The 27,500-nt window shown below is 45.4% G+C and overlaps 2 protein-coding genes across 2 annotated transcripts in view; both read left to right on the top strand.

Annotated features, from left to right (window-relative positions):
* Positions 1-13,352, top strand: part of LOC143028543 (uncharacterized) — a 52,209-nt gene extending 38,857 nt beyond the window's left edge. The window contains exons 3-4 of the mRNA XM_076190815.1: positions 1,027-1,272; positions 13,205-13,352. Coding sequence (XP_076046930.1) covers positions 1,027-1,272; positions 13,205-13,208 — 250 coding nt within the window. The 3' untranslated portion in view covers positions 13,209-13,352. The remainder of the gene's footprint in view (positions 1-1,026; positions 1,273-13,204) is intronic.
* Positions 13,353-14,147: 795 nt separating this feature from the next.
* LOC143028541 (uncharacterized) overlaps positions 14,148-27,500 on the top strand; it is a 126,838-nt gene continuing 113,485 nt past the window's right edge. The window contains exons 1-3 of the mRNA XM_076190814.1: positions 14,148-14,266; positions 18,284-23,872; positions 25,102-27,141. Of these exons, the coding sequence (XP_076046929.1) occupies positions 18,286-23,872; positions 25,102-27,141 (7,627 nt within the window). The 5' untranslated portion in view covers positions 14,148-14,266; positions 18,284-18,285. The remainder of the gene's footprint in view (positions 14,267-18,283; positions 23,873-25,101; positions 27,142-27,500) is intronic.

Below are 27,500 nucleotides of genomic sequence, written 5' to 3' on the forward strand. Positions count from 1 at the left end.
CACCTGTCATCCCCATCCATAAAGTTGTCTAACCTTTTATTAAAACAATTGATAGTTTCAGCGTTCACCACATGGTTACTAAGTGTTGTCTTCACTCAAGCTTGGGACTGATTATACAGTAATCCCTCCCATATCCGAACGTCCCTGTTATCCGAACGTTCCCAATATCCGAACATCCCCAATATCCGAACTTGATTCGTGTGTATTTATTTAATCTTAAGGACCACCATTTGTACATATTATTTCTTCTCTAGAATTCTCGCCGGCCGAGCGGATTAGAGCGTCGCTTACTTGCGGCGGAGGTCGAGGTGATGACAGCTCAAACTCTGCCGCCAGCGAGTTGGACCAGGGGCATGGTTCATTAAATCCCACACTACCAAGTCCCCTGTGAGGGGCACCGTCCTGATAGTGGGGAGTTCGCGACGTTAAACCAAATCAATAAAGATTGTGGATGTCAACTCTTTTTCATCATTTCAGTCCGCATAGGAAGATGCCATTTAGAACTGAAATTGTGACTCCAAACGTTTCGAAACGTTTGCTCGGTTAGTGGTGCGGCGGCCGCAGCCGGCCGCAGGTGCAGCGTAGCATGACGGTAGATGTGCCGCATCGTCCTCGCCTATCCATGCGGCTGCGGCCCGCCGCAGGTTCACTGAATCCGCGGAATCGCGGTGGTTTAAGGACGACTGCAAAAGAGCTTAATAGACTTTATAAAGACTTGAACTTTTGTGATAAGTTTTCGAGTTAGGAAAAAAAAGTGTTGTCGTGATTTAGTGTTAGTGGTATACTCTAGCTCAGCTGTGGCTGCCCGGGCAGTCTCATCATGAGCTCGAGGTTGACCATTACTACACTGCTCTTCGGCTCGAGAAGGACGGGACACCCTGGAGGTAAGCCTGGGGACTCGTATTTTATTGTAATGATTTTTTTTTTTTTTTTTTTTTTGGGGGGGGGTCAGAACCCTCTCCAGGTCCTCCTCGAGGCCACTAGAAACCTCCCGATCTCACACCACGACCTCTTTACTCCCCCCAGAACCTTCGGGCGGCAGCGGGGGCGTCGGACTGGACGAAACGCTGAGCGAGTCCCTGGTCGAGCGGTTCCTCCTGTGTCCGAACAACTCGTCCTCGGGGCCCGAGCGGCGGCTGGCCACCGTCCACCTGACGAAGGACTCGAATGGGTCCCTGGGCATCATGATCGCCGAGGGGCTGGACAAGGGACTCTACATCCAGGCGGTGTCCCCCGGGGGGGTCGCGGCCGCGGAGGGGTCCCTCAAGTTCGGTAAGTAAATTCACCATGGTCTTGGATCACGTGTTGGGCTCGTGATCGACAGTTGCTACCCCCTAGGAAGAGAGCTCATAGCTCATGTATTACCGATCTATGGGTAATGCTGTGTGTGTGTGTGTATTTTACAGTTTGTGTACACATGTTTACATAGAATTAGTCTTCATTACACTAGCCGCCGGGACAGCTTTCATCCCCTTTTTTCTTTCTTTATTTTATTTTATTTTATTTCTTATTTATTTATTTTTTTCTATTCCTTTTTGTCTTTTCCGTGGCTTCCGAGTCGTCGAAGCTGAAAGTGGCGGTGAAGCAAAAAGGAGTTCTGAAGGCCTCTGCCACCGTAATGTCTGATGGGATGTTACAGATACGAATGGATTTTTTTTATACTTCAGTATATATTTATATGGCTTCATTAGATAATTGTTCCTTCTGCTGACCGTTATATAATTCAAAAAAAAAAAAAAAAAAAAAAAAAAAAAAAAAAAACCGGAGAATTGACGATGCAAGTGACACAGAAAACTGATGTCGTCGTATTTGTTTTCAATGTAGACTTTTGGTGTATTCTTAATCGCAATTCATTATATATTTCAAGGAAAAATAGAGAAAACATGAAAATAGATAGGAAAATGGTTCAGTGTTGAAGGTGCTTGTGTGTGTGCATATACATACATATACCAACGTTTTTTTCCCTTACGAGGGAGGTAGCCAAAAACAAAGGCATAAAATCCACTCCCACCCATTCCATCCCCACGTACTCCACTCCCATTCACCCCCTCCCTCCAACTTAGCTTTTACACACACACACACACCACACACACACACACACACCACACTAGGTCTTCCATGTTCATGAAGTATGTTCCTTTCATGGTTCCTAATACTATTATCATACCTCTTTGTCTTCTTTCCCGTAAAGTTAGCAGCTTCAGTGTCTTTCATCTTGGATAATGCTGTGTGTGTGTGTGTGTGTGTGTGTGTGTGTGTGTGTGTTGTTAAAAATATGTATATACCATGTGTGTATATGTGCGTGTTTGTTTTTGTGCATATATATTTTCTTCGCATAACTGCACAAAAATGGATACGTGTGTGTGTGTTTGTTATGTTTCTGAGCACATACATAACCCCGCACACAGGTATGTGTGTACATACGAACACACAACGCGGAAGAAGCTCTTGTATGGTGCATTTATGTTTAGTTAGCTTTGTGTGGTGGAGACGCGACTGCTGTATCATGTACCTGTAGAAAAAAACAAAGAAGAAGACAAAGAAGAAAAAGTAGAAGAAGAGGAGGAGGAGGAGGAGGAAGAAGAAGATGAAGAAAAGAAACGTGGGCAGGAGCATCTGCCCCTGGAAGGGCAAATTCGTTCAGCAAATATTGGCGAATCCAGCTAAATGGAATCCCAATGCATCGGAAACAGATTGATTCAACCGTGAATTCCTTTTCCTTTTATTATTATTGTTATTATCATTATTATTTTTATTTTCTTATTTTATATATTAATTTATTTTATTTATCTACCTATTCATTTATTTATTTGTTTTCGTGTATTTTTGTTTTTATGTGTCATTTTTCTGTTACTCCCTCGTGCGCTCTGATCCTCCACGGAGGCGTGGAGAGCGAGGACGGACGACGACCCCCCCCCCCCACCCCCACCCCCACCCTTCGCCGTATGAAGGTTTACGTCGGAGGCTGGGCTGGGCCGGGGTGGGGTGGGCCAGGTTAAGTTAATTATCGTCTTTCGCCCCACCCCACCCCCCACCCTACCCCCACACACACCCTTCAACAAAGGACGACAAAAATGCCGCCGTCTACGACGAGTCAGGCTTCGATTATATTTCCTAATATATATATATATATATATATATATATATATCTATATATATATATATATATATATATATATATATATATATTACAGTATATTATATATTGTTATCATATACATATATATATATATATATTACTTTATAGCTATATTATTATTACCATTTTTATCAGATATTTATATTATTATTGTTGTTATTATTGTTATTATCATATATCTGTTATATTATTATTGCTTATAGTAATATTATTCATGTTGCTTTTGTTGTTGGTATTATTATTTACGTAATTATTCATTGGTATACTTATCTGTTTTTGACGATTTTAACTGAAATAAACTTCCTTAAAAAATGAAAATAAACATGTTAATCACTTGGTTAGCGCTGGAGAGATTTTTTCCTTTGCGTTCCTCTGGTGAACAAATATGGAGAACAAGTTTGTTCCACGACGCTGTTCTTGTGTTCAACATGAACGTAGATAGAACGCGTTACTCTTTTATTCGCAACATTATTACTTTTTGATTATTTGATTAATTTAGCTATTTATTTTTAATACTGATTCCACTCCCGTGGGATTTTAAAGCAGTAGAATTTTTTTCAACATTACAATTTTATAGTTTATTTATATTTTTATTATGATTTCTACACAACCTCTACCCGTCCTAAATCCACACTGTTCCTCACCAATTACTCCCTCTGTTCCTCTCCTAATCTTCTCAATCAAGATCCTCCCATAAGCCTTCCCAACTACACTTAACAAGCTAATACCTCTGAAACTACTACATTCACACTTGTCCCCTTTTCCCTTGTAAAGTGGAACTATACAGGCACTCCTCCAGTCCTCCGGCACTCTACCCTCTCTCCACCATCACTGTACCTCTTTTTTTTTTTTTTTGACATTCTGCATGGCATCCATCCAGACCAGGTGCCTTACCTGCTTTCATCATCTTAACAACTGCCTTCACTTCATTCTTCCTTATTTCTCCTCCATTTTCCTCACTCATCACGGTGGTAAGACAGATATGTGAGAAAGCTCTAGGAAAGGGGAAGGATGTTTTTTGGGCCTTAATGGACCTGGGAAAGGCTTAAGACAGGGTAGACAGAAAGGCACTGTGGGAGGTTTTGCGGATATACGGGATAGGAGGAAAGCTTCTACGAGCTGTCAAGAGTTTTTATGAGAGTAGTAGAGCTTGTGTCAGGATTAGAAATGGAGAGAGTGAGTGGTTTGAGGTAAAGGTGGGACTTCGTCAAGGATGCGTTATGTCGCCATGGCTGTTCAACTTATACATGGATGGGGTAGTGCGAGAGGTAAATGCAAGGGTAATGGGTCAGGGATTGGAGATAGTTAAAGAAAATGGAGAAAAGTGGGAGGTGAGCCAGCTGTTGTTTGCGGACGACACTGCGCTTGTGGCAGGATCGGAGGAGGGATTGAGGAAGTTGGTGACAGAGTTTGGGAGAGTGTGTGATAGAAGAAAGCTGAAGATAAATGTGGGTAAAAGTAAGGTGATGAGATATACAAGGGGTGAAAGTGGCAGTAGACTGGAAGTGAGCATTAAGGGAGAGCGACTGGAGGAAGTGGATAGTTTTAGATACTTGGGTGCAAATGTGGCAGGAAAAGGTGGAGTGAAGGTGGAGGTAGAATGTAGATTGAGAGAAGCGAGTAAATGCCTTGGTGGATTAAAAAGTGTAATGAGGAATAGACACTTGGGAATGGATGCTAAGAGGAGACTATATGAAGGAGTGATTGTGCCAACAGCACTGTATGGGGCAGAAACATGGAATATAAGAGAGAAGGAGTTTGTGTTTGAGATGAGGTGTCTGAGAAGTATGATGGGGGTTACTAGGTTGGATAGAGTGAGAAATGAAGAGGTGAGGACAACAGGGGTCGAAAGGGGGTTGGGAGATAGGGTTGATGAAAGGGTATTAAGATGGTTTGGACACATGGAAAGAATGAGTGAAGAAAGACTAGTAAAAGAGGTATGGAAGGCAGATGTGGAGGGAGTGAACATGAAGGGACGTCCTAGGATGAGGTGGATGGATGGGGTGAAGGGGGCTTTGGGGAAGAGGGGAATGTCTGTTGAGGAAGGACGGGAGAGGACAGAAGACAGGGGTGAATGGAGAATGGTTGTATATGGATGATGATGTGATGCATGAAGTGGAATGGATGGGGGGGGAGGTAGTATGTGTGAGCAAATTTTGACGCAGCCCGAAGGGATTTCTCCCCGTCTTCTCCTTTATACATGGGGGGACGGAGAGGGGGGGTCGCCGATTTAATGAAGCGGCCTTGCTGTGGATGTGCTCTGTCTTGCGACACTGCTTCTGACCTAGGGCAGTGGACAAGGTGCAGGGATGACCCGTCATCCAGGAGGTGCTAAGATGAGAGGGAGGGTGGAGGGGTGTGGAGTGTATTCAGGGATGGAATGGGTGGGAATGATTTTATGCCTTTTCCTTTTTGGCTACCTCCCTTGTAAGGGGGAAAAAGCCTTGGTATAAGTATGTATGTATGTATTATGATTTCACTATTGTAGCGTTTTATATATATATATATATATATATATATATATATATATATATATATATATATATATATATATATATATATATATATATATATATATATACTGTATATATTGCAGAAAAAACACTGGTAAATAAGAAACGTAGTCCGAACATTTTCGTCTATTTAAGATCATCATCAAAGGAATACAGTAAAGGAGATACAGACAGTATATATACAGAAATATTTTAGGTAACACGAAAAGATATGACACACAAGCCTGAGAAAAATACCAACAGTCCTCAGGTCACAGATAGACCATATGTCCTGGCAGGAAAACATGAAACAATTGTCTTTGAAATAAAATTATCCAGCCTGTACATACCCAAGCTTAGATTGATGTTTTGGTCAAAAGTTTGTCTTATATGGCTAGATTCAATTATGTTCCTTTCAGTAAAGGAATTACAAGAGGTTATTTTATTAGCATTTTTTCAGTCAATTATATGATCTTGGTCCCTCACATGAACGAAAATACCACTAGACATTTAACCACTAAGCTTGGGTATGTACAGGCTGGATAATTTTATTTAAAAAAAAATTGTTTCATGTTTTCCTGCCCGGACATTTGGTCCATCTGTGACCTGAGAACTGTTGGTATTTTTCTCAGGTTTGTGTGTCATATCTTTCCGTGTTAACTAAAATATTTCTGTGTATATACTGTCTGTATCTCCTTTACTGTATTCCCTTGATGATGTCTTAAATAGACGAAAACGTTCGGACTACGTTTCTTATTTACCAGTGTTTTTTCTGCAAATTATATTCACGTGTCATTTGTGAAATACTGCAATATATATATATATATATATATATATATATATATATATGTATATATATATATATATATATATTTATATATATATATATATGTATATTTTTATGTCGTAGAATCATTTGTCCTCATTTTCGGAAAAAAAGAGACAGCGAGTGTGGAGGCACCCCCACGGACCAAATTTACCCGAAAAAGAAATCTGATCACTTGTGTACTTTCCCCAACCCCTCCATTCTGCCACGACCCACCTGAAATCCCTCCATTACTTCGAGTACCTCCATGACTCCAACTCTTTTCCGACGCATTCTGACGCAACCGAGTGAGAGAGAGTGAGAAAGAGAGAGCGACGCCAACCAAAGAGGTCTTGGGCTTCTAAGTCGTAGTCTAAAGTTTTAATGGGTGTTTAAGATCTCTTTCTCTCTCTCTCTCTCTCTCTCTCTCTCTCTCTCTCTCTCTCTCTCTCTCTCTCTCTCTCTCTCTCTCTCTCTCTCTCTTTCACTGTCTTTCTGTATATCTGTCTCTATCAGTTTGTCTACTCTCTCTCTTTCTCACTATCTGTCTCTCGCTCTCACTCACTTTCTACAAGTTTTAATGGATTTTAAGTTCGCGTTTTCTCCCTCTCTACAGGTTTCTTTCCTCCTTTTTTTATATATGCGTGTATGTAAGCTGGCGAGATCAACAAAGGCTTTAGTATTACGTTTACATTGCAGTAGTTGAACCACCACGAAGAAGGAAGGTGAGGAGGAGGAAGAGGAGGAGGAGGAGGAGGAGGAGGCGACTTGAAGGAGTACGTGTATTGCTCCCGATAATCTCCTTGTTTTCCTGGAGTTTAGTGGGTAACCAGCTTCCCAGAAAATGAGAGAAGAATCCATTTCTACGTGATCTGGCTTCCCTAGTTTCTATATTGTGTATGCTTGTGTGTGTGAATACGTTAGTGTATGTGTGTATGTATTGTGTGATTTACCATGGTCTTGGATCACGTGTTGGGCTCGTGATCGACAGCTATTACCCTCCCGGAAGAGAGCTCATATATGACCGATCTATGGGTAATGCTGTGACCTCACACGCCCACATAACTCCCCGCCCACGAGAGTTGGAGTAACGACTCGCAGCACAGCGATACTGAAATTATTTCAGCCCTGGGCGGGATTCGAACTCGGACCGCTGTGGCAGCAGTGGCGAATGCTACCACTGCGCCGTCGAGTGTTTGTGCGTGCGTGTATGTGTGTATGTATGTATTGTATGAGATGCAGCACTGGGTGAACTGATGACGGACAGCTATTACCCGTTCGTATGAGAGCTCATATATTGCTCCATGTATGATGTTCTGACCTTACACACACACACACACACACACACGGTGGCGCGGTTGGTAGAGTACCAGACTGTTGTTACGGTGGTGCCAGCGGTACCTGGTTCGAATCCTGCCCAGGGCTGAAATTATTTAAGTATTGCTGCGCTTCGAGTCGTTACTTCAACTCTCGTGGGGCGGGGAGTTGGGGGGGGGTATGACCCATAGATCGGTCATACGAGCTCTGAGCTCTCTTCCGGGAGGGAAATAGCTGTCGATCATGAGTCGAACACGTAATCCAAAGACCAAGTGAATACACACACACACACACACACACACACACACACACACACACACACATACACACATTCTTACACACACACACACACACACACACACACACACACACACACACACACACTCTTACACACACACACACACTCTCTTACACACACACACACACACACACACTCTTACACACACACACACACACACACACACACACACACACACACACACACACACACACACACACACACACACACACACCATATCTCCTTGGTCAAGGAGGGCATTGTGTCTTTGTGCGTAAGAGAGAGAAAGAGAGAGAGGGAGAGAAAGAATCGCTTGTGGCAAGCGTTCGACGGGTTGAGGGGACACGATCCAGTTAGTCCCATTTCACACGAGCCCCTCTAACCCCACCCTCACCCCCACCCCACCCCCGTCTCCTCCTGACGAAGAGGTTATGCACTGTTTTGAGAAAGCTCCTTTCGTCCCGGCTGGCGCCAGACGACCCCATTCGTCTTCGTGGCGCCCCAAAGGAGAAGAAAGAAACGTCCCGGTTATTAACTGATCAATAGATCACGTGATTGGTAATCCCATCGTATATGTCGATCGCCGTCATTGAGAGAGACCGTGTGGGGGGGATATTGGGTGGAGGGGATGGGGAGGTCTTTGGGGGTGAGGGGGAGGAACTTATTGCCAAAAGGAAGATAATACTAGGTGGAGCCCCCACAGGTTGCCCATGGCAACCTGTGGTTAGGGAGGTCCAGGGGAGGATGGAGGGAGCGGGTGGGCGTGGAGAGGGGATTTGGGGAGTAAGCGGATTGGGTAGTAGTGGGGAGGATACGTGCGTGTATGGTTTGGGGTAGGGGATGGGGAGGTAGTTTTGGGGAATTCAGAAGAAAAAAGTCACAGGTTGAAACCCAACCTAACCTAACCTATCCTTACCATACCAAACTTAACGATACCAAAGTTAACGTTACCTAACCTAACCTTACATAACCTAAACCCCAGCCTAACTTAACCTGTTATAACCCAACCTAAACTAACCTAACACAACCTGACCTGACCTAACGTTTACTCGCCATATTTTTTTTCCGTTTCCTGATGAGAGAGAGACGGGGGAGAGGGGCAGAAAAGGGACAGCGAAGCGGGTTGGGAAGAGGGAGAGCGGTGTTGAGTAAGGGGAAAAGGTGATGGGGCTAACGAGGGAAAGTGATGGTGGGAGGAGACAGGGGAATGCTGCAAGAGATAATGGGGGAGGAGAGAGGAGGGGAAGTGGCACATGTGGAGTCGGGAGGGAGGGAGGGAGGAGGGGGGAAGGCTTTGTTGGAGTGATAGGTACACTGCTAGAGATGGAGGGTTGTCTTGAGTGGAGTATTCGGTCCTCCATAACCAGCGCTTCTATCCTTGGTGACACTATCGCACCGAAGACGTGGAGACCTAGAGGTGGTAAAAGATTTAAGCTTATTAATTAATTAAATTAGAATGAATCGATTACACGGGTTCATTAGTCTTTATTGAGTAAAGACGAGCCTCCAATCATAAAAGAATCCTAGGAGACTCTGGTCCGTAGGGACGTCACTCGAGTCCCTAAGACGTTGAAAACCTAAAACGTGCAGTCTTTAACCCCCACACGGAATGTCGTAAGTGGGAGTGTGTGTGGAGGGCGAGTAAGAGCTGAGGTAGAGGACGAGAAAAAAGAATGGAAATGGGACGGACATCGCCACGAAGCCGGACAAGGGAGCCGGCGAGGCGGCTTCATGCCGGCAGGTCATGTCGGAAGGCGCCTCCCTCGCTCATCACCCGGATCCGGGGTCTTGTCCGCGCGGTGCCGGTTCGCCGTGTGTGGTGCCGGTTAGGTCCCGGTAGGCGACGCCTCGGTAACGACGAGTGCGCGTCGGTGATCGGTGATGGCAACTCTCTCTCTCTCTCTGATATTGGAGGTGGAGGAAGTAGACGAGGATTAAATTGGAGGATTTATTCCTCGTCTATTTCCTCCACATTCAGTATAATTGTTATCATTTAGTTTATTTCTCTCTTCCGTCTCTCTCTATCTATTCCCTTTCTTTCTGGTGGAGTTCCCTCGAAATATGGAGGGCAGGGATGGAATCTTTCAAATAAGTGGATTTATTAGTTTATATTTTTTATATGCTTATGTTGTTTATTTATTATATTTATTTTGTTATTTGATATTGTTATTTGTATTTTGGGGGGAGGGGCTACTAGATATATTCTAAGTCTATATCCGTAATTTATGCTCAGAGATCACAAAGTCGTACAAAGATAAAAAGAAAAGAAAATTTTGTTTGAGAAGTACCGCGCCTTTCAGCCCATACAGTAGTCTCGTATTTTTTCCCCGATACCCGTCTCGTTCAAGACTACACGACACAATATTTCATAGTTCGTGAATACAGAAAAAAAAAAATTCTCGTTATAATCCACTATTGTTACGATTCTCATTATTGTTATTATTATTATTATTATTATTATTATTATTATTATTATTATTGACATTATTATTTTTATTAATGTCAGTATTATTTTAATTTATTGTTATAATCTATTACGAGGGCAGTTCCAAAATTATGCCTCCTATTTTTTCACTCGTAACTCAAAAAGTTGAAAAGCCACGAAGATGGGAGTGACACCATTAAAACGAGCGGACATTTTTGCTCCAGAATTCATTTCTCCACATAACCTACCCCCTACCCCCCACCACCCCACCCCCACTTTCGCCATCGATTAGCAAGGGCCTGTGCATGGCCGTCTGGAGCTCAGTTGGCCACTCACATCATCAACAAAACCCATCTCTTAACTGTGCCGACGTTAAGTGCCTCGGCTCCGTAAACGTTCACCAAGTATCCGTGAATGTCGAATGGTTCCTCTTCTGCGTTGAGGAATTTAATGACGCATCTCTGCTTCTGACGTACATCTATGACGGATTACTTTATTAGGCTGTCACAACGTCAATATTCGCAACAAAAAGATAAAATATTCAGTTCATATGCGCAAAGGTTCGGTTATTATAACAACGCCATAAATAATCCCTACTGATTCCTTGGTGCATAATGATAAAATAGGCATTACTTTTGGAACTACCCTCGTATTATAATTTATTATAATTCATTATAATTCATTATTCATTATTATTATTGCCTTGACTCTAAGGTGAAAGTGGGTGCGTGCTTTTACCGGTTACCTTCTTTATAATGGGGAAGAATCCCTTGGTATATAGATAGGTTATTATTATTAGCATTATTATTATCATTATCATTATTATTATCATTATTATTATCATTATTATTATCATTATCATTATTGTTATAACATTTATAATAGTAATAATAACAACAATAATAGTAATAATAATGATCATAATAATAATGGCAATAATATTATTATTGACGAGTTTGACCCTCTATAACGAAGTTGGCCTCTGGACTGGGTGTGGGTCGCACAATTAGCACCCTCCCTCTAGAACCCGCGTCACCCTTGAGGCGAATAGGCCCTTTACCCCCCCTCGTAGGTAACGGCGGCCACTGTAGTACTTAAGAGTGAAGCCAGTGGTGCGCCTGGCTTAGTGATGGAGACTGCTCAGACCGACTTAGTGGACTAGGTCGGGGGCAGGTATGACGCTGGTGACGTAGCTGAAGCTTTTGTATTAAATATATATATATATATATATAGTTGGTAACGATGGTGATAATAATATTAATGGCAATAATAATGATGATAATGATAATCCATATACCAAGGGCTTTACCCCCCACCCCTTACCAGGGAGGTAGCTAAAGTCAAAAGGCATAATTCCACTCCCACTCATTTCATCCCCACCCATCCCTCTCCCATCCACCATCCCTTCCTCTTTCTCATCCCTATATCCCGTCCATTCCTCTGGGTCAAGCAATGCAGCAAGACACAGTACATCCACAGCAAGGCCGCTTCACTTATTCGGCGAGTCTCCCTCTCTGTCCCCTCGTGCAAAAAAATAGAAGACGGGGCTGCGTTTAAATATCATTTATACATAACCACTCCCTAACCCCCATCCCCCACCCACTCCCTTCCTTGCGTCACAGTATTATTTATACACAGCCATTCTCCATTCACCCCTATCTCCTGCCTTCTCCTTTCCTTGCTCAGCAGACATCCACCTCTTGTTCAATGCCTTTTTTATCCCATCCGTCTCATCCTCGGTTACCTCATGTTCACTCCATCCACCTTTGCCTTCCACACCCCTTTTCCTAATCTTTCTTCACTCATTCTTTCCATGTGTCCAAACCACCCCAATACTTTTTAATCAGTCTTATCTCCCATCTCCTTTTTCCACCCCAGCTCTCCTCACCTCGTTTCTCACTCTATCCGTTCTTGCACCCCCTAATATACCTCTAAGACATTTAATCTTAAACATATTTAAACTTTTCCTCTCTGCCTCTTTTAAGTTCCATGTTTCTACCCCTGTACAGTGCTGTCGGCACACTCCTTTGTATAATCTCTTTTCACCCATTCCCATAAAGATAATAATAACAACAACAATAACAACAACAACGATAATAATAATGATTGGTCTTAATCAACCCTTACTTCGAAGGACTTATTCATCCAGTTTAACCAATTTATTCTGGCTAATGGCAGATGATTTTATTCGGTTTAGAACTTTAGGGAAACTCGTAGATTGCAAAGGGCTCAGAATGAACGGCTTTAGGTTCTTCGATCAACTTGACCGTAATCCTTCTGACTCTGAATGTAGATTAGATTACACGCCAAAACAGCGTACTGCAATTTGGTTTTCTTGGTATGATCAGTAAAACATCGTAACGAAAATAAAGGCTTTGTTCTCACATGGTGTTTCCTCTCTCTCTCTCTCTCTCTCTCTCTCTCTCTCTCTCTCTCTCTCTCTCTCTCTCTCTCTCTCTCTCTCTCTCTCTCTCTCTCTTATATTTTATTTATTTATTGCAGCTTTCATACAATTATTGTAGTTCGACACTTTTCTCATCCTGCATTACTATAGACCAAAGGGTCTTTGGTCATTATGCATTTTCATTGTAATCACATTGGATGACGCAATTTCTTAAGTATCTTGTGGATAGATAATGGATGGAGGATGATAGGTGGTAATGGGCATGGAACTGCCTAGTATAGGCCTTATGGTCTCTTGCAGTGTCTTTTCATTTTCCTGTTCTTATGTGGTCTTTCTTTTTCATAGGTGATCGCATCGTGGGTATCAATGGACGAAGCGTTGAGAATGTGACGTACGGTCGTGCGGTCGAGATGCTTCGTCTTATACCCCGTCACGTGACACTCCTCGTGTCACAGCCCTGTCTGGCGCAGCATCCCGAGTCCCCAGCGGCGGCACCCAGGGCCTCCTCCGTCACATCACCAACATCCACCGTAACGCCACTCACCTCAACCTCCACCAACTCCGTTACAGGAGTTGTGACCTCGGAAGGTTGTGCTCCTCGTGCCGAGAGTGGCGTAGGGTCCTCGTCCCCGTCCCGTACCATCCAGCAAAGGTCATCCCCGTCTTCTCAGGGTAGATGTCGTAGGGGGTCACCCCCCAAGACCACTGAGGTGGTCCATGGCCCAGGACACAGTGGTCATCAAACTCGGACCCCGCCTCTGCATACCAGGACCACTAGTAAGTAGTGTATCCAAATACTCCCCAAATCTGAACACCCTGTGGGCTAATGAATTTGGATATAGGGAGAATTGTTATATTCAAAACCATTTGTATTCTTGTGTATTCAGATGTAGACATTCATATCATAGAATCAATCTTTTTGGTATTGTCAGAAATGCACACACCTTTGCAGTGTACCTTATATTAATATACAAGTACTCATGCATTCATGTTTATTTTCTTTCTTGTATGAAATAATTCATGCATGTATACATATACCAAAAGGGCATTTCCCCTTTATATGGGGGATGGCTGAGTCACCACCTTACACCTGTCCCACACCCATCCAGAAATCCATTTGTTATTCCACGTTCACCGCTGCCCCCTCCCCACTGCTGAGTTTCATGAATATATTATTTTTTTCCCTTCTTTCTTTTTCACTCTTTCTTACCTTCTTCCTCTCTCTCTCTATCTTTCTTTGACCTGTAATCACATGGAGTATAAACATTGTTGTTTTTTGTGGTTGCAGTGGGAGTGGCGCGAGTTGATGTGCTTGGAGGAGCTAAGGAGTTCACCACCGAGGTGACATCAGGACCAGTTACTGTTGTCACTGTCAATGTCGAAGCTGGCAGGACCGGCGACTCACAGGTGAGTCTGAATCAGAGAACCTCCATGTGACTTAGAACGGGATGCAAATAATGGAAGGTCTTAGTCGGGTCTTGGGAGGGTGAATGATAACAGACTTGGAGGTCAAACAGAAGCACAAAAATATGATTTGGCATTCAGATAAAATGCTGATATATATATATATATATATATATATATATATATATATATATATATATATATATATATATATATATATATTATATATATATATATATATATATATATATATATATATATAAAAATATATAAAAGGACTCGTGCATGCCTTACTGTGGATTTGTATGTGTGGGAACATCTGTGAGGACCAACAGTGGGTGCTTGCATGAAATGGTCCTGCATGAAGGATGTCAGAAAGACATCCCTCTGCTTCCCATCTTCAGATCCTTTCAACTTCTTTACTTCTATTTAGAGGTGCAGCCCTGAGGGGCTGACATTTAGTCCTTAGACTGGGACTAGGCTCTTCTTGTCAATTTCATCTGTATTTCTTCCATATTTAAGAGGGCTAACAACCAGCGACTGCTCTCCCCTTCCACTATCAAGTGGTGAGCTAGAACCAGACCCGCATTTATACAATGCAGACATCCATGCTAAGTTTCTTTTTGGAGAGCTTTGTGGAAGATCACCAGGGACCATTGCCAGCTACTGTGGGGCTGTGGGTGTCCAGCCAGTGACACTTGAGGCAACAGTTGAATTGATGTATCTATGACAGTTTCACTTATACAGGACGGTACACTCAAACAGCGAGTAAAAAAAAATACAAAGTTTTGGTTTGGGACAGGAGGGCATCACAATGTCATAATAATGATTAAAAAAAATAATGATAATAATCTAAAAGAGACCATTAGACTGAAGAATGTCTAGATTTTTTTTTTTTTTTTTTTTTTTTTTTCCCTAAAAATGCATCAACTCCTAGAATAGCCTAGATGATTATATAGCCCAAGCTAAAACCATCAGTGAATTGATACCTAAGTATGATGGTTGGGGATGATAAGACAGAATCCCATGAGTGTAGCTCCTTTCCTCTAAATTGCAATTAGGCTGTGAGCCCTTGCTGTGGAGAAGCTGTGCCTTGCTGCATTGCCCTTGGGTCAAGTGACATAGCGAGGACAAGGGTGACCCTTCATATGTACATGATGATACGTTTGCAAAAAAAAAAAAAAATTAATAAAATAGAATAAATCAAATCAAATAGATAAATGTATGATTAGATAAATAAAGATGTGAGTGAAAGATTCATTTGCAAAACATTTGGATTCAGGTTGCATAAATATATAAGCAGGTATTATTCTCTATGGGACAACATCTTTGTCATCCAGGGTAATCAACAAAAATAATCTTGGCATGGGGTGGAAGAGGACATGGAAAGAAACTGAGAAAGACAGAGGATTTGAAGGATGTTAAGAAATAGTTTGCCATACAGATGCATTGACCTGTAGAATGACATGGTTGAAGAAATGTTGATTGCTGGATGTCTTCCTATAAGAAAAGCTGGAGGAAATAGAGTTGAAGTTGATAGAGTGAACCTGGGCCCAGTAGACTGTAGATTGAGTGCATGTTTTGGTACTGAAAGGTATAAGGTGTAGTAACTAACATTTCTCTTTTTCTTCCTCTGCCAAACTCCTCAGATGACGGGTAAGTAGATTCTGAGTTGCAAGTCAGGCCTGAAAGGTCCACATATTTTGTCGTGTGTAGTTTCTCGCAATGGTTTCTTCCATTTCTTTGCTTATCTTCTTTGCAACTTGTCCCCACCCTGTCGCTTTAATGTGTAGTAAGCACCCTCGATTGCCGGCCTAACTCTTTTATGCTTAAAGGCAAGTTTGTTTGTGTTGCATTTGGAGATGGAAACTCTTGGCTAATTTCTTCATACATTTTCCTTGTTTACTCAGTATTATTACACACAGTATAAATTGTTCATATGAAAAAAAAATTCATGACAAATTCTAATAGGTATATTTGGGGATGAATGGAAAAAAAAGGTTGTGTGAAAGAGCATTTGATAGAGAAATGAAAAGTAAGTTATTGAATATGATTGAGATCATATGTTTGGGAAATATTGTGATTAGAATGGATAGAGTGAGAAATTTTGAGGTGAGGAATGAGTGTGGAAAGAAAACTGGTGGATAGGGCAAACCAGAGAGTCCTGAAGTGGTTTGGGCACGTGGCCAGAATGAATGTAAGACGTATAACGAGTATAGAGAACAGAATTGGATTGAGTGGATCTGAGAGAAAGACCAAGAATGAGACTGATAGATGGGGAGAAAGAGACTATTGAAGCATATGCTATGCATGTTGATCAGGGAAGAGATAGGAATAAATAGAAGACAAAAATAGGCAATATAGGAGATAAAGACAAAATATAGGAGTAAGTGGAGGAAGATTGCAAATGGATGAAGGGATGACATTCATTCATGAGGTGTTATAGTGAGAGAGATGGTTGAATGCATTTTATTTATCTATGATGTGATTACATACTTTAAAACAGCCACTCCTTATAAGGTGGAAAGAGTTTTAGGTATATAAGATTTGTGTATGCTGGAAAATGAATTGATATTTGAATGATTTAAAAAAATATGAATATTGTATTTGAAGTCATTGCTCGTCAAACAAGTCTTCAAGAAATGGGTGTTCATTCAGTGTGAAGCAAGCTAGGCTGTATTATCCACATAATGCAAAACAGAAATGAAGACAGTGTGAGTAGAACAGGCCACTCCAACTCCTCAAATGAGTTATGACAATTGTTGTCTTCACTTTCACCGTAATTTTATAAAATTAGTGTAATTCTTGTTTTGGAACTGGTTGGTGTGCTCCTGTTGTTTGTGGCCTTAGGGGGGGAGTTCTTCCCCCTAGAGACATGGTGGAGTAAATGACATACTCAGTTTTGTGCATGTGTGTGTTCTGCATTAATGAAAATAAACAAGAGCATTTGTTTTTACTATTTGTATGTCTCCCTCCTACAGTTTCTAGCCCAGGAAAGGTTTATAACTTAATTCCAATATGACATCTTGATTAATAAGAAAATAATAAAAGAATATCATGAAATATCAACTTTGACTATAATAATCACCCCTTGAAAGAAAATACATGAATGTTGTTGTCTTGCTCGATGTGTATCCATCTCCTCATCCCTCACTCCATCACTGAAACTTGGCATGTTAGTACTCTTGCACAAGGGGAAATCTCCTCCTTCCCTGCTTCACTGTCATGCAAAGTGAGCAAGCACATCTGTCTATATTTTAGCTGTGTGAAACTAGGCTTGTGGATGCACTCGCTCCTTGGAGAGATTTTTAACTTGGTCTCATTGTGATAGCTTGATTTACTTTGTATTCACTGAGCAAAAAGAGTCTCTGATTGACTCAACATTACATGTTAGATTAGTATTGATTTATTATTATTATTATTATTGTTATTATTTTATGGTTCAATTCCTTAATGCCTTCATTCATACTGAAATTAATAATGTACAGAGAGGGCCATTCTGGTAGAGTCACATAATGTATATATATATTGTGTGTGTGTGTGTGTGTGTATTGTGTGTGCAAGTGAAAAAGATACCAGATATTGAATTTATTCAGTTTGTTAAATATGTGTGATATTACCAGTGGAATTATTGTATCGACATTAACACGATAGAACTTGGGTTCCTCATAGAAAGTTTGTATAGTGTGTGTGGTAATAGTTATAGGTTGAATTTCACGTCTTGGGCCGTTGGCAGCCCCACGGCGGCTGGCAACGGTCCTTGGGCCTTGAGGTTCTCTCAGTTGATCCCTAGAAAGTTTATGCAAATCTAGTAGATGTTTACTTTGGATTTTGTAGGCATATGTATTACTTTTTTTTCTTCGGCTTTTATTTCATTTTTGTTTATTCATTTACTTTATTTCTATTGATTCATTTATTTGTATTATTTTTTCTTTATTATTATTATTATAATTTTTTTTTTTTTTTCAGAGAATATTTATTTTCACTGACTAATCTTTTCTTCCCCACTTACACTTACAGGAATGACCAGCCCCAAAGCAATGCCCCGCCGAACATTATCGTCATCATCGTCCTCACCTTCATCATCACCCGTAACATCACCTGGTCTGGCTACTTCATCCAGGCTCCCTGCCCCGCAGGGTCCATTCAGTTCCTCTACCACGACAACGACCACGACGACCTCCTCCCAAGCTCGCACCCTGACCACCACCTCTCACACCCACGCCATCACCTCCTGCCAAGACTCCAGCAGTAGAGTGACGTCAAAGACTTCCAGTGGGTCTCGAGTTACGTCAGAGACTTCGAGTGGGTCCCGAGTTACGTCAGAGACTTCGGGTGGGTCCCGAGTTACGTCAAAGACTTCCAATAGGTCTCGACACAGTCGAAATTCGAGTGTAAGTAGTAGTGGTTATGCGAGTGCTCTTGGAGTAAGAGGTGGTGGAGGTGGAGGAGGACCTGCAGCCGAGCCCTTGGGCCAGGTGTCGAGGGCGACCAAGGAGGAGGAGGGCACACCGCAATGGAGGACAAGAGTGACCAAGCCGCCACAGCTTCAGTTACAAATGCTAGTCTCGCCAACTGTCAATATCGCTTCAACTAACGCCCCTACTGTAGACGTCGGCCCTCTTGCCTCACAACAACAACAACAGAAGGGGGAGGAGGAGGAGGAGAGCAGGAGTCAGCGAACCTGTCCCGCTACGGAGGCCCGTCGCTCCAGTCCCACTGGAGACAACAAGGATGGCCACAAAGATCTCCTTTCCAGCTTGGGGCTCAACCACTTCCAGAAGTCGGTGTATCGAGCGTCGGTCATCCACTACGACGAAGACTGCGAAGACGTGTCCTTCGGGTCCTCCTCGGCCCTCGACTACCAGGAGGTCCAGAGCAGCCAGTCTCAACTTCTCAGCGGATCTCAAATTTCATCACCCACAGAGGAGACTCCTCACACCCGTCAGGGCTTATGTTGTTCTAAAGACTATAGTTTTTATCCTTCTACCAATAAAGTGTGTTCAGTAGAGCCCTCCGAGTTTAGCATAGGCCCAGATACAAACAAAAGGACTTCGCGGCAGCCGGCATCGGCCACCAGCACATCTCGGCTCTCTTCCTCGAAAGCTAATTCTCGGCTTAAGTACCTTGAATTTGCTGCCTGCCCCACGAGGAAGGAGAGTCTGGATGACGAGGCGCCTGTCTTGAAGGGAAGGGCGGGGAATCTGGCGGGGGTCATTTCTAAGGGGTTTATGGCTCAAGGGAGGTCGGTGCCTCATGTGGACAGAACTCCGGAAGAAGGGCAAAAGGTCCTACATAAGGAGGGGAACGTGATGGCGACCCAAGGGATGGGAAGACCCAGCTCAGAGTCTCTTGAAGTTTTGGGTTCTAACGGGGAAGCGAGAAGTAGTCAGTCGTCTTGGTCTGCGTCGTCCATGGTGCCTTGGCAGGGGTCATTGGAGGGTCTCGTGGAGATGGAGGGGGAGGAGGAGGAAGGGGAGGAGCGTGAAGGGCTGAAGTCCGAGCACAAGCGCTTCCGTGAGCGGTTAGAACGAGCAAGAAAACCCGCGAAGTACCTGGAGTCTGTCATCGAACTCCCTCAGGACTCGATGTTAGATCGCGTCTTCCGGTGCTTCAAGGACCTCCAGTTGACCCAGGACACCTCGGACATCACGTCATCGGAGATCGTCAACGTCGACGACGAGTTCTTCGACGCTTTGCCCGTAAAGAAACTGGCTGTCGAGTACTGGACGCGTCATCCAGGTGTCGACAACTGGAAAGACGACCTCTTCTTCAAGGATTTGTCGCTGGAGGAGGAACAGTTCCAGAGGTCTGAGGTCGGGAGTGTCTGCTCTGCAGCAGACCAACACAAAATAGACCAGCTGCTGTCCCCCATGTCGTCCATGAGCGAAGTGGGCGACCACCGCCCCTTCTCGGAAGGTCTTCCTCCGGACGCTTCTTCGGCCGAAGTCAAGCGCGATGTCTCTGCATCCCAGACAAGTAGTTCGTCTTTCTTGGAAACGACAAGACTGATAGACCCAGGTGATTACCTGGGGAGCTCGTCCTTGAGCCTCGACCAAGAAAGATATCGATCTCTCTACGAGGAGAACGTCGTCGTTACACCTCCCGTTGAGTTCCGGGCAGAAGCCTCCAGACACAAACCGGAAACCGACACACCACCCCAGAAAGAGGCCTGGAGTCCCCTTTCTCCGTTCAGACTCATCACGGAGGACGAGTACCTCCGCTCGCTGAACGATGAACTGAAGCGCCATTTTGAGTCCCACTCGGGGAGGGTTCCGCCGAAGAAAGACTTCGGAGGACATCAGACGTCCATCACGAGCAAACCGTGCCCCATGCCATCGTCCTTAGCACCCACGGCGATGATGCAACACGTCGACTCTCCTGAGTGTAGCATCTCCAATCTCGAAAACCCAAGGAGGACCTCCTACTTCAGGGAACTCATCGCTTCCCACTCGAACGAACCCAGTGGTGGAAGCGTCACGACCGGGTCCCTCGATTCGTCGGCCGGGGAGGTTCCTGGGGCATCCGGTAGGAGGACCTGTGGGTCGTCGAACAAGAAGAACAAGGTGTCATCGAATGAGGAGACTTCGAGATCGGGTGACGAAAGCCCTCTTGCGTCACCAGACTCAAAGTCTTCAGCATCTCGAAGTGGGAAGACCTTTGCGTCACCTGACGAAAGTACCTCTCGAACACCGGAGGCGAAGATCCTCGCGTCCGCAGGCATGAGCAAGAAATCGCAGAAGGAAAAAGCTTTCGTTCTCCAAGACGGGGCTTCTCCTGTACCTCGAGACCAAAAAAGTATCTTTACCCCAAGGAAGAAGACTCTGGAATGGAAACCTCCCGAATCAGAAGTCAGGAAGTCTTCGGGATCATTAGACAAGATTACTTCTCCGTCATCAGATGAAAAGACTATATACTCACCAGACAGTGCGACTCCTGTACTGAGAGATATAACGACTCCAGATGGGACGACTCCAGTGTCACCCCACGAGACGACCTCGTTGCGACCTGACCAGTGTCCAGTTCGGCGAAGACATTTATCCAAAGAAAGTACAAGTAGCACTTCGAGTCTGACCAGGGCCAAGCGCAACACTAATGCAGAAAACACGATCGTGCTCAAAGTAGCCGCTCCGCCGCGGTCTGCAGCAGGCCGGGACGCGTTGTCCACACAAATATCCAGTGTCGAGGAGATATCTCAGAGCGTAGCAACTCCATCTCATGTGAAGTGTATGGATCGATCTTCTCGAAGTGGCGACCCCCGAAGTCAAACACCTAGTTCGTCGCGTGATCACACTCCTGACCGCCTTCAAGGTGACCTTGTGCCTTCCGGGGGAGAAGAACCATCACCCGGGTCTACCCCCGGGTGCCCCGAAGGTCACACGCGAGATGCTACAAGTGAAGATCTCGAAAACAAAAAGGAACCTATGCCCCTTGGTGGTGACGCTCTTTCTTCGGCTTCCGAAAGGAAGAGGAGATCTTCGTTGGACGAAGATAAGGAGAAGACACCGAGGACAACCCTGGAAACACCACACCCGCCCACCATACCCGCGTCCAAACCATCACGACCCGACACTCTGCCCCTGAAGAGCAGAACCTCAGACTTTCTTCCACAGCCCCCCGATCACGACCCTCCCCTTCCTCCCCAACTCCTCCCAGCACCTCAGGCAAAGGTCCGATTCCGCAGGTCCTCGTTTCTGGAGGAGGCCCACTTCCTCTCGGACACGACGGAGGAGGACCTAGATTCCCCGAGGTATGGTGAGAAGGAGAAGAGGAGCTACGAACAGGAGTTCTTCTACAGTCCGGCTACGATGTTGGTCGCCACGTTGGGAGGCACGGAGGGCGAAGTCGGTAAAGGATCTCCGGTCGTGGACGTCCCTCCGGGAGACCCGACCCAGAAGACCACCCTGACGAAGGAGACCCCGACCAGCAAAGACGGCCACCTGAGCGTCGCCTCGCCGCAGAGCGCGCCCTTGAGTCTGAAGACGGAGAATTTCTTCTCCGAGAACACGATGATGGTTGCCAAACTCGGGAGTTCCGTCGCCGAAGACCAGACTCTTGTGGAGTTCGATGAAGAGTACTGTGTGAGCGAAGTAGACGAGGTGTCTGCGACCATCACACTCTCCAACGAGATCTCGGTCACCGTCGTCAAGGAACCGCCCAAGGTCAAGGTGGACCGAAGTCTCGGGTCTCCCGCCAGGGTCGTCCTCAAGACAGAGTCCAAGTCGACCTTGAGACTCGAGAAATGTTCGAGCGAGAGTGACGAGAACAGCGACTCAGTCCCTCCACCCGTCAACTTCAACACTCATCCTTTGGCCTCCGACGCCTCCGAGAAGGATGAAGAGATAAAGGAGGAGGAGGGCATCTCGCATGACAGTGCCTCTTGTGACTTCAGCGACGAGTCCACCACGGTGTCAGAGGACAGCGAGGAAACTCCTCAAGTTCGAGTCATTAGAATGCACTCTAAAGTGAGGAATGACGATTTGAAAAGTTCGACTGAAATTTCAAGTCACCCCTCAACGTCGGGGACGAAAGTAAGTTCTCTCACAGAGGTCAAGAATTCCCGTTTTCTTTCTCACAAAATGTACCCCGACTCCGACAGTGACGAAGAAGACGAAACGGAAGGCGAGTCGGGCCAATTGCCAAAGAAAAGTGAAGAAGTTTTGAAGCCTAAAGGGCCCAAGTCTTCGGAGGAGAGGGAGATAGACAGAGAGAAAACTGAAACAACCGATACTGACCTAGTTATGGACAAAAAGGTCTCCTGTAGGCATGCTCCCCCTCCTCCTCCTCCTGACAGCAATGCTCGTGCTACAGCAGACACGAAACCAGGGTCCACCCCAGGAGGCACTACGTTGCGACAGAAGCGTCACCCGGCGCCGCAGCCACCTACAGGAGGACGTCTCCCACCCGTCGAGGAGCCTCACCCTCTTGCTGGGTCTCCATGGGAAGCTTCCTCCCCTCCGGTGGTGGACTCCAAGGTCTCCGAGTCCTCCTTCTCTCAGCCCATCACTACCTTCGCCCTCGCAGGACCTGCAGCTGGGGATCCGTCGCAGGGCACCATGGCCCTGGCGGAGGCACCTGTTGATGCCCCTGCTACTACCGAAGAAAGTGGCAGGGACTCGCCAAGTCACCCGTCGAAGGCTTCGCCGGGAGCTGAGGACATGGGGCGTGAAGGGCTGAGAGGGGCGGCGCCCCTCATCGTCCACACGTGTTACGATTCGGACGCGTCCGTACAGACGACGAAGAAAGGAGATGAAGGACGGGGAGGAAGCGTTGATGGTGTCTCAGGAATATACCCAGTGGGAGGTACTAAAAAGCGTCCAGCTCCCCCCGTCCCTGTCCCCGTCCCCGTCCCCGTTCAGAACAAATCTCCGCCGTCGTCCTCATCCTCGCCCCGGTCGTCGTGCGCCTCTCAAGGACCACCTCCCTCCATTCCTCCATCACCTGAAGAGGAACTATGGAGTGGATCCTCGTGGGGGATTGTTCCTCCCGAAATCGCCGATCTGGACGGGGAGGACTTCGTCAAGCTCCTCCCGACGCTGGTGGCCAGCCCCACAAAACATAAATCTCGCCTGGAGGAGGAGGAGGAAGAGGAGAAGGACAATGCATTCGGTAAGGAGGTCCCGCCTTTCATGGGTGCCCATTCTATTATCTTTCACGAGGCTATGGCCGCAATTTCAATCCATCTTTGTCAAGAGATCATGAAGGGTAGGGTGTGTGCTTGTGCACGGAGTGTAGCGATATAGTAAAGTAAGAAACGTACACACACACACGTACAAACATATATTATATATATATATATATATGAACACACACAAACTCTTACATACATTTACACAAACGAGTCATATGAGCTACGAGCTCTTTTCCGGGAGGGAAATACCTGTCGATCACGAGTCCAACACGTGATACAAGACCATGGTAAACCACGCACACACACACACACACACACACAAACACGCATACACACATGCAAGGAAACTAACAGTCAGCCCATCCCAATGGAGAACACAATGTTAAACACGTGGGGGCAATTTACTAAAACGGAACTAATTCTTTGCTTTACTTCGGGATGGCTTTGTTCGTATGACCCTTTGACGGTGTGAGGAAAGACACGTACACCTCGCCTCAACAATTATTCCATCAACAACATTATTATTACCGCTTGTGCTACTATTATCAGTAATATTAATATTACTTTAACAAACACTACTGCATTTATTACTGCTATTGTTATAATTTCAAGTACTATTACTCCTACCACTACTACTACTACTACTCTTATACCACTTGAACACACCTATATTAGTGTTTTCTTCCGCTGTGTGGTGTAACCGGAAGCGTGCTAGCCTCGCATTCGCTTAGATGTGGGTTCGAATCCCGCACTCCGATTCCCGGCACTGATTGCTACCTGCCCTAACAGTGCAAACGCATGAAAGGGCCGCCGCCACGCTCCTCACCCTTTCTATATTCATTTTTTCTTCCGCTGTTTGTGGAAGCAATGCGTGGTGTGTGATGTGCCGGCCATGTTTGTTTAGTATGGAGACAAGGTCACTGAGATCCAAGTGTAGTGAAGAACTGTCGCATTGTCACGAAAGAACTGACAACTCGCAACGTAGAAAGTCCTACACTCACACGACATGGACAACAGTCCAACGTTTCTTCCCAGAAAGATCTTTGGAAGGGACCTCGGGTTTCCAGTTGCTGAAACTCGAGACAATGATTATTATAATTATCTGATTCTATAAAATTTGTAATGATATGCGTATTATTATTATTTTTATCAATATCATATTTTATGCAATTTTTTTGTGTTCTCTCATGCATTTTTTCCTCCACAGAGGCTATGGTCTCCAAAATGTACGCCGGAGCTGACGACGACGACGACGACGATGACCAAGAGAGCACAGAATCTGCCGAAGTCGTTGCGAAATCTCCCGAAGAGACTCCAACACCCGCAGAGCACATTGCAGACGACGGCGACGTGCTCGAAGTTTTCTATGAAAGCCAAGAATCCACAGAAAACGGGGAACCCAAACTCGCCAAGCCGGAGGAAAGAGGTAATAATGGCGATGCTGTACATGTGGATTGTAAAATGAGTCGGAACGCCATGTTGAGAATGAATACCCGCGTAGGCTTGAATGAGAGTAGTGGCTCGAGGAATGGTAAATGTGGACATGATGGGGATACGAGGTCTCTGCTGAGGGCCAATAACCCAGTGGTTGCCAACGTTTCACCGTACAGGGACGAAGGCGACAGCCGGCGCCTCCAGAGGCAGTTTTTTCGTGATGACGGACATGATGAGGAACCTGAAGAAAAAGGGCGAGGGCGTGGAGGTGTAGCTCGAAGAGGAGGATTGGAGGAGAAGGAGGAGGGGCGAGGGGGTAACACGCAATACGCCCTCGAGAAGAACGAGGACCCCCGCGCGTTACCCGCGCCGGGAAGTCATGGAAACAAGAACGGGGAAGTCAGAATAGGCGTGGCCAAGCTCCTACCCTCTCAAGAAAAACACGTCCAGCCAAGAAGTAACGGGTATTTGATAACCAGGGTAACGAAAGAGAATCTCGAAGAGAAGCGACAACAGAAGAGGAGTGAAGACCAGGAACGAAGGGAAACTGTGCTCGATGCTCCTCAATTGTGCAGGAAAGATCCTCCTGGGAATAATCAAGTCTTCAAGCTGGAAATTAAGGGTGTCACCGGAGACAAGACTCGCTTCTACGAGGAGAAACACGACGACGGCGACGACGACGACGAAGAAAGCAAGACCAAAGGGGTCCACCTTTTGGGGACCTTCAACTTCACGCAGAAGTCTTCGGCCCTCAACGACCACAGGGCCGGTGCTCCTCCTCCGGACATCTTCAGGAGCTCGCTCTTAACCAACATCTCCCCGGACCCTTCCTTAACCGATTCCTACGTCAGTCTGGACGCCGGTGGCTGTGTGGTTGAGCACTTCAACTTCATCGGCGCTCTGGAGAAACCTCGTGACCTCAGCTTGATTCGACAGGACGACAACAACGACTACACATCCTTGACCGAGTCCGTCTACAGTGAGGATGGTAAGCATGTCATCGGGGTCTTCGATTTTACGAATCAAAAGAAAATCCCGAGCCATACGGCGCAACAGAATAATCCAAAACAACAAAACAACAACATAAACGCCCGGAACCTGAAGGAAAACGAGCACAATTTGCAATTCACCAAGAGCCACGACTTCCCTCGGGTTCAGGAGGGCCACAGTCCGGGGAACGCGACCCAGAGTCCTTCAGGAGGACCTCGACAAGAACACTGGACCGACGACTCGAAGTCCGGTCGCGGATCTTCGAAAAAGACGGATCCTCTGGGAGACTCGGCGCGTCCGTCGAGTCTCTCTAGGAGGATAAAGAAGTACATCGCCAAGGACACCTCGGACGGCGAAGGCGACGACGATACTTCGAGTAGTCGCATGAGCAGCCTCAGGTCCTCCTTGAGTAGCCCCTCCGTCAGGTCTTCCCCCGTGACCCACCTCGTGGGTCGCTCCATCGACACAGCGACCTCGGAGACCTTCGTCGCGTCTCACCAGCTCGTCCTCAACTCCTTCGACGTCCGAAGGGTGAGTGATTCGGACTTCGAGGGCGACCTTGACGAAGACCTCCCTGGAGGCAGGTCCTTCGTCACCGCGGAGGGTGAGGGAGGAGCGTCGAGTGACCGGCCGGGAGATGCAGGTGCTCTGGCCAAGGAGGACACTCTCGAGGAGAAGCTGTCGGAAGGAAGACGTGATCTGGAAGAGGCCAAGGGTGGCGGTGACGATGATGCTGGGGCCTGTGGCCAGCAGCAGCAGGGAATCCGAAAAGGACACGACGATCAGGACGAGAGAGGCTGCGCCTCTTCGTCTTCAGGGCAAGGTAAGCTTCTGGCTTATTTTTATTTTATTTTATTTTATTTCTATATTTTATCAGTTTATTTTACTAATTTATTTGTTATTTATTTATTTATTTATTTATTTATTGTGCTGGAAAACCACTGGGAAAACGTAGTTCAAACGTGTTCGTCTATTAAGACGTCTTAAAGGAAGTACGAAAACGTTTGGAAAACGTTTATCAGTAGTTTTTAGTGTTTGATTTTCGCTTGTTGTTTGTTGTGAGGGTTTTGTATTTATTTATTTATCTATTTATTAATGTATTGCCATACTACTCTTTCTCCTCTCTCTTTCTCTCTCTCTCTCTCTCTCTCTCTCTCTCTCTCTCTCTCTCTCTCTCTCTCT

This window comes from Oratosquilla oratoria, chromosome 9 (assembly GCF_046742065.1).
Source record: "Oratosquilla oratoria isolate Oo_2021 chromosome 9, ASM4674206v1, whole genome shotgun sequence".
Lineage (NCBI taxonomy): Eukaryota > Metazoa > Arthropoda > Malacostraca > Stomatopoda > Squillidae > Oratosquilla > Oratosquilla oratoria.